This window comes from Callospermophilus lateralis, chromosome 5, assembly GCF_048772815.1.
Source record: "Callospermophilus lateralis isolate mCalLat2 chromosome 5, mCalLat2.hap1, whole genome shotgun sequence".
NCBI classification, from domain to species: domain Eukaryota; kingdom Metazoa; phylum Chordata; class Mammalia; order Rodentia; family Sciuridae; genus Callospermophilus; species Callospermophilus lateralis.
The window spans coordinates 109741120-109754893 of record NC_135309.1 but is presented as its reverse complement, the minus strand read 5'-3'; the positions used below and the strand labels follow the sequence as shown (position 1 = coordinate 109754893).

The following is a 13774-nucleotide window of genomic DNA, read 5'->3' as shown; positions in this document are numbered from 1 at the left end:
TTTGCCTCAGTTCCACTCTAGAGTTTTCACTCTTTTTAAAAATTTTCGTACCAGGGATTGAACCCAGGGAGTTGCTTAACCACTGAGTCATATCCCCAGCCTCCCTCCCCCATCTTTTTTTATTTTGAGTTGCTTAGGGTCTCACTAAATTGCTGAGGCTGGCTTTGAACTTGGCAATCCTCCTGCCTTAGCCTCCTGAACTACTAGGATTGCAGGCATGCACCACTACGAGTTTTCACTCTTACCAGTTTGGTACATCTATGTCTAATTATTGCTGTTATAGTCTATTTAAGTTTATTTTACTCACATGGGATTTTATACAGAATGCTTTACAACTTATTTTTGAAATTTAATAATACATCTTGGTTATTTTTTCAGTGTCAGGAAATATAATACTACTTAAATATTTTAACTTGCTAAATGTCTTACAATATATGAGTATATTGTAATTTATTTAAACAATTCATTAATGGTGGTCATTTGGATTCCTTTGTCTTTTGACTATTACCAAAACGCTCCTGTGAATATCCTTAGGAATATTTAGATAACAATGCTGAGCTCATGTTGCAACATATATGCCTAGAATAATACTACATGGGGGGTTCTGATTATCATATCCCAAAACAGATATAATAGGACTAAGAGAGAGACAGAGACAAGGACAAACACTGATTATGGAGATAGGGGATAAAAATTAAACATTGTAGTGCTCTAATCTGAAAAGAAGGAATATGAGTAAAATGTATGGGAAATTATGATAGGTACTCATAAAGGGAGCACAAACTTGGCAAGTCTTCAACATAAAAGAAAAAACTTTTAAAAGTAGAAAAGAGATGTGCTTAGAACAGAACAGATCAAGTTAAATACTCTAATTCAGGTGTGATAAAAATACTGAAATTTTTATCTTGAACCTTTACAAACTGGATATATAACTAAGCTAAATGTTTAGATGATATGTGTAAAATAAAAATCTTCATGGAAATTAAATTTATAATGGATTATTAAGGAAAACTAGAGCAATTCAGGTTATATTGTGACCTTTTTTAAATCAGTGTAAATAAGGTTATATATTATCTTGTCCCACAAGTTTTAATGTCCCTTATTGTTGCTGCTAAATAACAAAATACTAGGCTAAGTAGACCACTGATCTGGCCTAGTATGGCTTTTTTTTTTTCCCTTTTGTATAAGATATTGAACCCAAGAGCACTTAACCATTGACCTACATCCTCAGCCATTTTTATTTTTTGAGACAGGGTTTCTCTCGCTGAGTTACTTAGAGCCTTGCTAAATTGCTGGCTTTGAACCTGTGATCCTCTGCCTCAGCCTCCCAAACCATTGGAATTACAGGTGTGCAACATCATGTCCAACTCTAGTATGGCATTTCTAATGTTTTTATGGATTTTGTCATTTTTATTATTTCCTATAAAACTGAAGCACCAAGAATAGTCTTAGGTTTTTCCCTTAAATTTTACAGATGAGTATTGAATAAATCATTTTTATTAAATTATGTTTTTCTTATCTTAAGTTTTTAAATTTATATTATCTATTATTACATTAATTATTATTAAAATAATTTAGTTGACATGCCTGTGAATTCTTGCACTTTCATCTTTTAAGAGGCATATAAATTTTATCCAAGAACAAGATCAAACTTAATTTCTCCTAATGTTAATATTTTTCAGTATTATAATTATTTATGGATGTATTACATCTTTACAGACTGTCGAAGACCTAAGTTCATTTAAGTTACCAATTTTGCCTCATCAAAATGTCCCCTCTTGTGAGCCACTAAATAATAAAGGGAATTCAAATTCTATGGAAAATGCCGCTGACCAGAAAACTCCATGTTTAAGAAGATCATCTAGACTAGAAAAACTGAAAGTAAGCCGAGATGCAAACTGTACAAATGACATATGTAAGATTAAAGAAGAGATTTTACCAAAAATACCTAGCTGTGAGGATCAAATAAATAATAAATCTTCAACTAACAATTTCAGGTATGCTCTTAAGTTGAATCTTTGTTTCCAGTTATGTTATGAACCTAATAAATAATTACATGCTTGAGAATGTTAGGGTCAGTGTAAAATTACCCCTAAGTAAAGAGCTTGATTATTTTTTATGTTGCTGCTTTTTTTATTTTGCGGTTTTTGATCAGTGCCATTCCATTAAGCAAATCCTTATTTCTTGAAAACAGCCTGCCTTTTTTTTCCCTAAAGGGGAAATAGAGTGGATACTGGCATCCTGATTTGGGAAGTGATATATAGGAGACTCAGCGTACTCAGATTTATAGGAAACTACACCTAGAGGAGAGAAACACAAAGAGAACTAAAATCTATGAAGACTGGCAATATGGCATGTCTGTCACAGAATCATCTGTAGTTAACTCAGGAGCCATCTGTATATTTAAAACTGCCTTGATACTTAAGAACAGCTCAGTAAAATATCTTTGAGTTTTAAAATTGTAGTCAAAATTTGGTATGATTTTTCATGAATGCCTGTAGAAAAATTATGGTAATTTAAAAAATACCTTTATTTTTCAAGAATGCAAGATCCTGTTTTAATGATTGAAGGTAAAGGGAAGAGTATCCATTCATCCAGACTCAAGAGTAAACAGATCAGGAAAAATAAACGACTTTCAATAAAAAATGGTAAGGCATATTTTGGGTATTTCTCCATTTCTTTAAGTCATATAGGAACAATTATGGTAGAAAAGATTCAAAGATTATCTATCTCAACTTTCTCATTTTATTGATGAGGAAACTGAACTTCAGAGATGGTAAGGTTTTTTCCAGCATCACACATAACTGGGATTTGATCGTAAACTTCTGGCTCATAGGCTGTTTTGGAGAGGGTAAATACAGAAGTCTTTTCAAATTTAGGTATTTGACCAGCCTAACAAGACTGTGAGAAATTATACCAAGAGTAGTGGAGAAAAGAACAAAGCCAGATTGTTATTGTTCTTATCTCTTATCTGTGTTCCTATATAACCTAAAAGATTGAACTGAGAAAACCTCTCAAATATAATAAGAGAATCTAGAAACATTGGTTAAAATATAATAGTGGAAAATAGGCAAAAATTGGAATATGGACTGCAGATTGTATCAGTGTTAAATTTCCTGAATTTGATAATAATACTGGGTTATATAAAAGAATGTCCTGTTCTTAGAAAATAAACACTTAAATATTAATGGTAAAAGGATATGGTATATAAAAGGTACTCATTTTATTTTTTATGTGTGTGTATGTATAAGTGAAGAGGGAAGTAGACTGTTTAAAGTTGTGGCAAAATGTTGACAATGAATGAATTCTTTGATCTTCTTTTTTTTTCTTTTTTCAGTACTAAGGATTAAATCCAAGGCTTTGCGTACCTACTAGGCAGGTGCTCTACCACAAACTTATATCCCCAACCCTTTGTTTGTTTTTATAACTTTCCCATAAGCCTGAAATTATTCAAAATAAATAAAATAAAATAAAAATTAAATAAACCAAAGAAGATAAAATTAATATATTTTATATAATTATTAACTAGAAATACAAGAGAATATCCAATTTATAATTGTTACAAAAGACAGGCAATACCTACTTACATCAGTGTTAAGAAATATGGTAAATACCTGTAAGACTAGAGCTTACAAATTCTGAGTATATTAAAATAAAAAGACTCAAATAAATGGAAAGAAGAACTTTGCTCTTGACTAAAAATATTACGTGTTACAATAAACTTACTTCTCTCTTAATTACTTAATAAATACAAGAGATCTCTATCAAAAATAGATTTTTGTTTATTTGTTCATTGTTTTATTGTTTAGGTGTTTTTTTTTTTTAAAAAGAGCTGGAGGATAGCTATGGGAATGTTACAAAATGATACTAAATTTCAGCTGGAAAAGTAATTATGAAAAACTAGATAAGAAAATTCTGAAAAAAGCAAAGGGAAGGTAGAGTGGCAGGACCCTGTTCTATATAATATCAAAGCATATTAGAGGAGACAGGAAGATGGTGGAAGTGAACTAGATACTGAGTACCCATTTCTTTACAACATGGAAGGAAAGTAGTCAAGGAAGAGCAGAATTGAGAGGTGGATGACAAAATAAATGTTCTAAGACTCAGTATTACAAAGTCTGAGATCTAGAAAGACTGGAAGATAGATTACTAGAGTAGAAAACAAGCTCAGAGTCCCCTAATCCTGAACTTGAACCTGGGATTAGGGAGGGGGGAGGGGCAACAAAGAGAGAAAATGGTGGGGGAGCCAAAAAATCTCTTAAGCTCACCTACTTAAAAGGAAAAACACAAGTGTAACAGATGGATCCTTAAAACAGAGTAAACAACTTAAACAAATTTATGAAAAGAAAATTGAGCCAGGGGTCTGCAGTCATCTCTGGAGCCTTTAGCAGACCAGTCACCTCCTTAAATCAGCACAACATCTTCCCATGCCCAGACAGCTGCAAATTAAACCAAAGGGAAGTCCTTTGCAGTGGGATCTCTTAAGAATCTGGCCGGAAAGAACTTCTAGAAGGACTACTACTACCCCCAAATCAGTGAAATCCCCTCTTTTATCCCCTTATTGTGACCAAGGAGAATGAGCTACTGGGAACTATACCAAGAAATTGCACCTAACACTGTTCAGCCTCTGGGACCCAGGCAAGGGCAGAAAGCTCTGTGCAGCGTCCACTCACTCAGTTCAGACAGGGACAGCAATGAAGCAGCTGTGGCCCTGAACAAAGGAAAGCAGATTCACCAAATCCAGACCACTGACATTGGGGAAAGGCACCCTGGGAAACCTAGGGTTGGTCCCCGGGATTGCAGTTTCCAGAGGGAAACTGCCCAGCGGAAAATTACCAGAATCTATGCAACAGGAAGGGGTTGATCCCAGCCTTAACTGGTGCACAACCTGACCTGTGGTCACACTTGGCAAGTGACAGGGCATTGTTTGAATACTTGTAGGACATTGCATCAGACTTAGTAAACAGAGGGAATCAACGCCCACCATTCACAACTGGGGCAGTGGAGACTATGGTCCAGGTGAGCCACCAGAAACCTTTCACTACAGTACCTCAGAGAGCAGCTTGATCAGGGGAATACTTCTGCACCACAGAACACCCATGGAAAACCCACAGCCAGAGTTCCTGAATTCACAGATGGGCATGGGGATTTCCACTACTTTGAAAAGAATCTGGTAGACAGGGCAGCTACACAGTGACCCATAGCAATCACAGGGACACTCCAAAGCCTGCATCTTGTATTACTGTACACAATAGAAACAGCCAACTCACAACACTAACTGGTCAACTGTAGGCCCTTGAGCTGATAAACCAGAAGTTGCTAGTAGGAGGTTCTAGCAACTGGGGAATTGGCTCCTGTGCCCCTGCAACTTAGGAGAGATCCACAGCCAAAGACTGATGGACATCTGCTAAATGTCTAAACCCCAATGAAATCCAAACCAAAATTTAATAAAAATTTTCCTTGCCTTGATATGGTCTACTATAAACAACTCTAATGTCAACTTGATTTATAAATAACTTTTGAATTTTTAATCCAATTACCAACATTGTACCTTCAACCTGTTTGAATATTTTTCATGTAATGTTTTTTAGCATTAATTAGAATCAATCTTCTTAACTTTGTTTTCCTAGCTCTAGTTTATACTTGTTCTTCTTACCCCCTGCCCATCTTCTTGCATAATCAGATACTACCTCAAATACTAATCATTAATCTATTTCTCCTTTCTACTTTGGTGTAATTATTCTTTTATAGCTTCTCTCTCTCTCTTGTCTTTCTCTCTCCTTTTTGCCCTATCTTTCTTCTGACCCCACTTTAGTCCACATTTAAGGTTATAGTGACTTTACTAAATTTAATAACTAATTTTTGATGTATTCTAGAACTTTATTATAGTTTTATACTTGAATTTGAGGAGCCATGGAGAACAATTGCAACAAATTTTTGTTTCTTATAAGGTTGAATAGAAAGAAGCTTGGCTGTGAAGTGATTATAGTAAATAGGGTTCAGTGACATATTTTTTAAAATATTTTTAGTTGTACTTAGACATAATAACTTTATTTTACTTATTTTTTATGTGGTGCTGAGAATCAAACTCAGTATCTCATACCTGCTAGGCAAGTGCTCTACCACTGAACCACAACCCTAGCCCTCAGTGACATGTCTTAAAGCTGTGCTGATATTGGGATTATCAGAGGTTACACATTGACTTAAAATCTTATTATCTAGATATTTACTCAACCCAGGGCTCTTAAGAGAAAGAAGCTCACAAAATAGTCTTTCATGTAAAAGAAGTGAGAACTATACTGATATAAACAATATGAAAAAGCAAGAGAACAAACCATCGTAAACAGCTTATAATGCTTCAACAACAGACTTCATTGACACTATAGTGGAGAAAATGTCAAAGAAAGAATTTAAAAAGTTCATAGTTGGTATGCTCTATGAGCTAAAAGAAGATGTAAGAAGTAAAAATCAAAGAGAAAACACAGTAAGTGAAAGATCACTTCAATAAAAGATTCTGAAAAAGAACCAAATGGGATCCTCAAAATTAAGAAATCAGTAAACCAATTTAAAACTTCAGTGGAAAGCATTGCCAACAGATTGGATCACTTTGAAGATAGATTTTTCAGGCCTTAAAGACAAAGCATATAATCTTAAAAATAAAGTTGACCATAAAGAAAAGATGTTTTCATTGTAGAGGTCTTTTACCTCTTTTGTTAGATTGATTCCCAGGTATTTTTTTTTTTTTTTATTTTTTGAGGCAATTGTGAATGGAATAGTTTTTCCTGATTTCTCTTTCAGTGGATTCTTTGTTGATATATAGGAATGTGTTTGATTTATGGGTGTTGAATACTTTGCTGAATCCATTTTATTAGTTCTAGATGTTTTCTGGTGGAATTTTTTGGGCCTTCTATGTATATAGAATCATATTGCCATCAATTAGTGCTAATTTGAGTTCTTCTTTTCCTATCTGTATCCCTTTAATTTTTTATCTAATTACTCTGGCTAGAGTTTCAAGAACTATGTTACATAGAAGTGGTGAAAGAGGGCATCTCTGTCTTGTTCCAGTTTTTAGAGGAAATGCTTTTAATTTTTCTCCATTTAGAATGATGCTGGCCTTGGGTTTAGCATATAAAGCTTTTACAGTGTTGAGGTATGTTATTACTATCTCTAGTTTTTATAGTGTTTTGAACATGAAGGTGTGCTATATCTTGTCAAATGCTTTTTCTGCATCAATTGATATGATCATATCATTTTTTCAAGTCTACTAATATGATGTATTATGTTTATTGATTTCTGTATGTTGAACCAACCCTGTATTCCTGAGATAAATCCCACTTGATTGTGGTGTGCTATCTTTTTAATATGTTTTTTTGTATGCAATTTGCCAGAATTTTATTGAAAATTTTTGCATCTATATTCATCAGATATATTGGTCTGAAGTTTTCTTTTCTTGATGGATCTTTGTCTGGTTTGGGTATCAGGGTGATATTAGCCTCATAGAATGAGCTTGGAAGAGTTCCCTCTTTTTCTATTTCATGGAATACTTTGAGGAATATTGGTGTTAATTCTTTTTTGAAAGTCTTATAGAACTCGGCTGAGAATCTATCTGGTTCTGGGCTTTTCTTGGTTGGTTTTGATTGCATTTTCTATTACTTGAAATTGATCTATTTAAATCATGTATGACCTCCTCATTTAGTTTGGGTAGGTCATATGTCTCTAGAAATTTGTCAGTCTTCAATGTTTTCTATTTTATTGGAGTATAAATTTTCCAAATAGTTTCTAATTATCTTCTGTATTTCAGATGTGTCCATTGTGATATTTCCTTCTTCATCTTGTATTTTAGTAATTTGAGTTTTCTCTCTTTTTCTCTTCGTTAGCATGGCCAGGGGTTTATCTATTTTATTTATTTTTTCAAAGAATCAGCTTTTTGTTTTGTCAATTTTTTCAATTATTTCTTTTGTGTCAATTTCATTGACTTCAGCTCTGATTTTAATTATTTCCTGTCTGCTACTGCTTTTGGTGTTGATTTGTTCTTCTTTTTCTAGGGCATGGAGTGTAGTGGTGGGTCATTTATTTGTTGACTTTTTATTCTTTTAATGAATACACTCAGCGAAATAAACTTTACTCTTAGTACTGCCTTCATAGTGTCTCAGAGATTTTTGATATGTTGTATCAGTGTTCTCTTTTACCTCCAAGAATTTTTTTATTTCATCCTTGATTTCTTCTACTATACATTCATCATTCAATTGTGTATTATTTAGTCTCCATTTGTTACAGTAGCTTCTATTTTTATTTTATCATTTATTTCTAATTTCATTCCATTGTGGTCTGGTAGAATGCAGGGTATTATCTCTGCTTTTTTGTATTTGCTAAGAATTGCTTTGTGGCATAAGATATTGTCTATTTTAGAGAAGGAGCCATGTGCTGCTGAGAAGAAAGTATATTTGCTCATTGACGGATGAAATATTCTATATATGTCTGTTAAGTCTAAATTATTGATTGTATTGTTTAGTTCTATAGTTTCCTTATTTAGTTTTTGTTTGGAAGATCTGTCCAGTAGTGAGAGAGGTATGTTAAAGTCACCCAGTATTATTGTATTGTGTTCTATCTGATGCTTGAAATTGAGAAGGGTTTGTTTGGTGTACATAGATGCTCCATTGTTTGGGGCATAAAAATTTATAATTGTTATGTTCTGCTTATATATACTTCTCTTAAGAAGTATGAATGTCCTTCTTTGTATATTCTGACTAACTTTGGTTTGAAGTCTACTTTATCTGAAATGAGAATGGAAACCCCTGCTTGTTTATGCAATCCATATGAGTGAATCCATATGAAGGTTTTTCCTATCCTTTCACCTCAGCCTGTGGATGTCTTTGCCCTTGAAGTGAGTCTCTTGAAGACAGCATATTGTTGGGTCTTGCTTTTTAATCCAATCTGCCAGTCAGTTTAAATCTAACAGTTTAGGCTCTTAACATGCAAGATTATCATTGAGCATGATGTGTATTCCCTGTCATTTTGATTTATTTCTGGTTTTTGATTTGTCTTAGTTTCTCATTTGGTTGATTGTCACTTTAGTGTAGCTCCTCCCTTTGCTGGTTTTCACTTTTTTTTTCACTTCATCCTCATGGAAAATTTTGTTGAGAATGCTCTGTAGTGTAGGCTTTCTAGTTGTGAATTCTTTTAATTTTTGTTTATCATGAAATGTTTCAATTTCATTTTCAAATCTGAAACTTAATTTTGCTATATATAAAATTCTTGGTTGGCAAACCACAGAACTCTAAAGAAAGAAATTGAAGAAAACCTCAGAAGATGGAAAGATCTCCCTGGATAGGCAAAGTTAATATTGTCAAAATGGCCATACTACCAAAAGTGTTATACAGATTTAATGCAATTCCTATTAAAATCCTAATGATATTCTTCATAGAATTAGAAAAAGCAAACATTGAAATTTATTTAGAAAAATAAGAGACCCAGAATAGCTAAAGCAATCCTTAGCAGGAAAAGTGAAGCAGGAGGCATCGTACCAGACCTTAAACTATATTATAGAGCTATAATAATAAAAACATCATGATATTGGCACCAAAATAGGCTTATAGACCAGTGGTCCAGAATAGAGGACACAGAGACAAACCCACATAAATATGGTTGTGTCATACTAGACAAAGGTACCAAAAACATTCAGTGGAGAAAACATAGTCTATTCAATAAATGGTGCTAGCAAAACTGAAAATCCCTATGTAGCAAAGTGAAATTAAACCTTTGTCTCTCATCCTGCACAAAAATAAACTCAAAGTGGATCAAAGACTTAGGCACTAGAACAGAGACCCTGTACCTAGTAGAAGAAAAAATAGACCCAAATCTTCACCACATTGGCCTAGGATCTGATTTCCTTAACAAGACTCTTAAAGCTCAAGAAGTAAAATCAAGAATTAATAAATGGGGTGGATTCAAATTAAAAAGCTTTTCTCAGCAAAGGAAACAATTAATAAAGTGATGAAAGAGCCTACAGATGGGGAGAAAATACAACATCCACCTCCAAAAAGCATTAATCTCTAGGATATATAAAGAACTTAAAATATTTAACACCAAAAAAAAAACCCAGTCAATAAATGGTCTAAGGAATTGAACAGACACTTCACAGAAGAAGAAATACAATTGATAAACAAATATATGAAAAAGTGTTCAACATCTCTAGCAATTAGAGAAATGCAAATCAAAACTACTCTAAGATTTCATCTCACTCCTGTTAGAATGGCGGTCATCAAAAATATAGGCAACAATAAATGTTGGCAAGGATGTGGTGAAAAAAGTACACTCATACATTATTGGTGGAACTGCAAATTGGTACAACCACTATGGAAAGCAGTATGGAGATTCCTCAGAAAATTGGGAATGGAATCATCATTTGACCCTGCTATCCCACTCCTTGGTTTATACCCAAAGGACTTAAAATCGGCATACTATAGTGACGCAGCCACATCAATGTTTATAGCAGTTCAATTCAAAATATCTAGACTATGGAACCAACCTAGATGTCCCTCAATAGATGAATGGATAAAGAAAATATGGTATATATACTCAGTGGAATATTACTCAGCTTTATAAAAGAGTAAAATTATGGAATTTGTCAGTAAATGGTTGGAGTTGGAGAATATCATGCTAAGCAAAATAAGCCAATCCCAAAAAACCAAAGGCCTAATGTTTTCTCTAATATGCAGATGCTAATTCATAATAAGGCAGGGGGCACTAGGGAAGAATAGTGTTACATTAGATTAGGTAGAGGGAAGTGATGGGAAGGGAGAGGTGGGGATGTGGGGATAGGAAAGACAGTAGAATGAAACAGACTTTATTACTGTATGTATATATGTGAATGCATGGCCCTATGATTCTGAAACATGTACACTCAGAAAAATGAGAAATTATATCCCATCTATGTGTGATATATCAAAGTGCATAAATGCATTCTAATGTCATATATAACTAATTAAAACAAATTTAAAAATTAAAAAATTTTTAAAAAGAGAAAAGATATTAAGAAACCATGAACAGAAAATTCAAGAAATCTAGGATAACACTGAAAGGTCAAATTTAAGATTCACTGGGGTATATGAAGTTTCTGAAATACAAATTAAAAAATGTGCACAATCTTTTAAATGAAATAATATGCTTCACTTTTCTCACTAAGGATTGCTTCTGCTGTTCTAGGTCTCTTATTTTCCCCAATGAATTTCAAAACTGCTTTTTCTAGTTCTGTGAGGAATGTCACTGGAATTTTGATTGGAGCTGCATTAAATCCATATAGTATTTGGGTAGTATGACCATTTGGACAATATCAGTTCTGCCTATTCAGGAACATGGGAGGTTTTTCCATCTTCTAAGTTCTTCTTCAATTTCTTTCTGTAGTGTTCTGTAGTATTCATTGTAGAGGTCATTTACTTCTTTTGTTAGATTGATTCCCAATTATTTTTTTAAATCCAATCTGCTTACTAATGAGATGGAAATTCAAATACAAGAAGCACATATAACTCCAAATATAGAAAATCACAAGAGATTCACTTCAAGACACATTATTATGAAAATGCCTAACATACAGAATAAGGACAGAATTTTAAAAGCTTCAAGAGAAAAAAGACTGGTCACATTTAGGAGTAAACCTGTCTGGATTTCAACTGATTTCTCAACCCAACTCCTAAAAGCCAGGAGAGCTTGAAATAGTATATACAAAGCTCTGACAGAAAATGTGTGCCAAGCAAGAATACTGAACAGCAAAATTAAGCTTCAGAGTTGTAGATGAGATAAAAACCTTCCATGAAAAACAAAAGCTAGAATTCATAACTACAAAGCCTGTACTAGAAAAGATATTTAACAAAATTTTCATAAAGAAGAAATAAAGAATAAGAATGAAAACCAGCATAGGGAGCAATTCCACTAGGAGAATAGTCAATTAAAGGAGAAACAAGTCCAATTTAAACATTAGAAATAAATCAAAATAGCAGGAAATAAAAATCATCTCAATAATAACATTGAATGTAAACAGTCTAAACTCTTTAATCAAAACACATAGGGGTAAGCAGATTGGATTTAAAAAATACTTGGGAATCAATCTGACAAAAGAGGTAAATGACTATAAAACACTAAAGAAAGAAATTGAAGAAGAACTTAGAAGATGGAAAAACCTCCCACGTTCCTGTATAGGCAGAACTGATATTGTCCAAATGGTCATACTACCCAAACACTATACAAATTTAGTGTAGCTCTCATTAAAATTCCAATGACATTCCTCACAGAACTAGAAAAAGCAGTTTTGAAATTCATTTGGGAAAATAAGAGACCTAGAACAGCAGAAGCAATCCTTAGTGAGAAAAGTGAAGCAGGAAGCTTCATAATACAAGACTTAAATTATATTGCAGAGCTATAGTAACAAAAATAGAATGGTACTGGCACCAAAACAGACACAAAGACTAATGGAATAGAGTAGAAGACACAGAGACAAACCCACATAAATCCAGTTATCTGATATAAGACAAAGGTGCCAAAAACACATGCTGGAGAAAAGATAGCCTATTTTTAAACAAATGATGGTGCTGGGAAAACTGGAAATCCATATGTAGTAGAATGAAATTGAATCCCCATCTCTCACCTGCACAAAACTCAACCCCAAATGGTTCAAAGACCTAGGAATTAGACCAGAAACTCTGCACTTCTAGAAGAAAATATAGGCCAATATGTTGGCTAAGGAACTGACATCCTTAACAAGACTCTTAAAGCACGAGAAATAAAATAGAAAATTAATAAATGGGATGACATCAAATTTAAAAGCTTTTTCACAGCAAAGGAAGCAATCAAGAGGATGAAGAGAGCTTCCAGAATGGAAGAAAATCTTTGCTACCTGTACTTCAGATAGAGCATCAATATCCAGGATATACAAAGAACTCAAAAACTTAATACCAAAACAACAAAGAACCCAATTAATAATTGGGCAAAGGAATAGAACAGGCAATTTACAGAAAAAAATGTAAATGGTCAACAAATATATGAAAGAATGTTCATCTCTAGCAATTAGAGAAATGCAAATTAAAACTTCATTGAGATTCCATCTCACTCCAATCAGAATGGCAACAATCGAGAATATAAGTAACAATAAGTGTTGGTGAGGATGTGGGGAAAAGGGTACACTCATACATTGCTGGTGGGATTGCAAATTGGTGCAACTCTCTGGAAAGCAGTATGGAGAGTCCTCAGAAAACTTGGAATGGAACCACCATTTGACCCTTGTTATATATCCAAAAGAGTTAAGATCAGTATACTACAGAGACACAGCCACATCATCGTTTATAGCAGCTCAATCCGTAAGAGCTAAGCTATGGAACAAATGTAGGTGCCCTTCAACAGATGAATGGATAAAGAAAATGTGGTGTATATATACACAATGGAGTATTCCTCAGCCATAAAGAAGAATGACTTTATAGCATTTGCCAGTAAATGATAGAACTGGATTCTGTCATGCAATGTGAAATAAGCCAATTCCAAAAATCCAAAGGTCGAATGTCTTCTCTGATATGCAGAAGCTAATCCAAATGGGGGAAGGTGGTAAAAAAAATAGAAGAAAGACCAATGAAGTAGACAAAGTGGAATGAAAGAAGAGAGGAAGGATGGAATAGGAAAAGACAGTAGAATAAATCTGACCTAACTTTCCTATGAACATATATGAATATACCACTGTGAATCTCACCATAATTTATAGCCACAAAACACTAATTTAAAAAAATGTAAA

General features: G+C 33.6%; 1 protein-coding gene across 1 annotated transcript in view; it reads left to right on the top strand.

Moving 5' to 3' along the window:
* The window catches only part of Ankrd31 (ankyrin repeat domain 31), a 196902-nt gene that overhangs the window by 40688 nt on the left and 142440 nt on the right, over nt 1–13774 (top strand). The window contains 2 exon segments of the mRNA XM_076857689.2: nt 1720–1997; nt 2542–2648. Coding sequence (XP_076713804.2) covers nt 1720–1997; nt 2542–2648 — 385 coding nt within the window.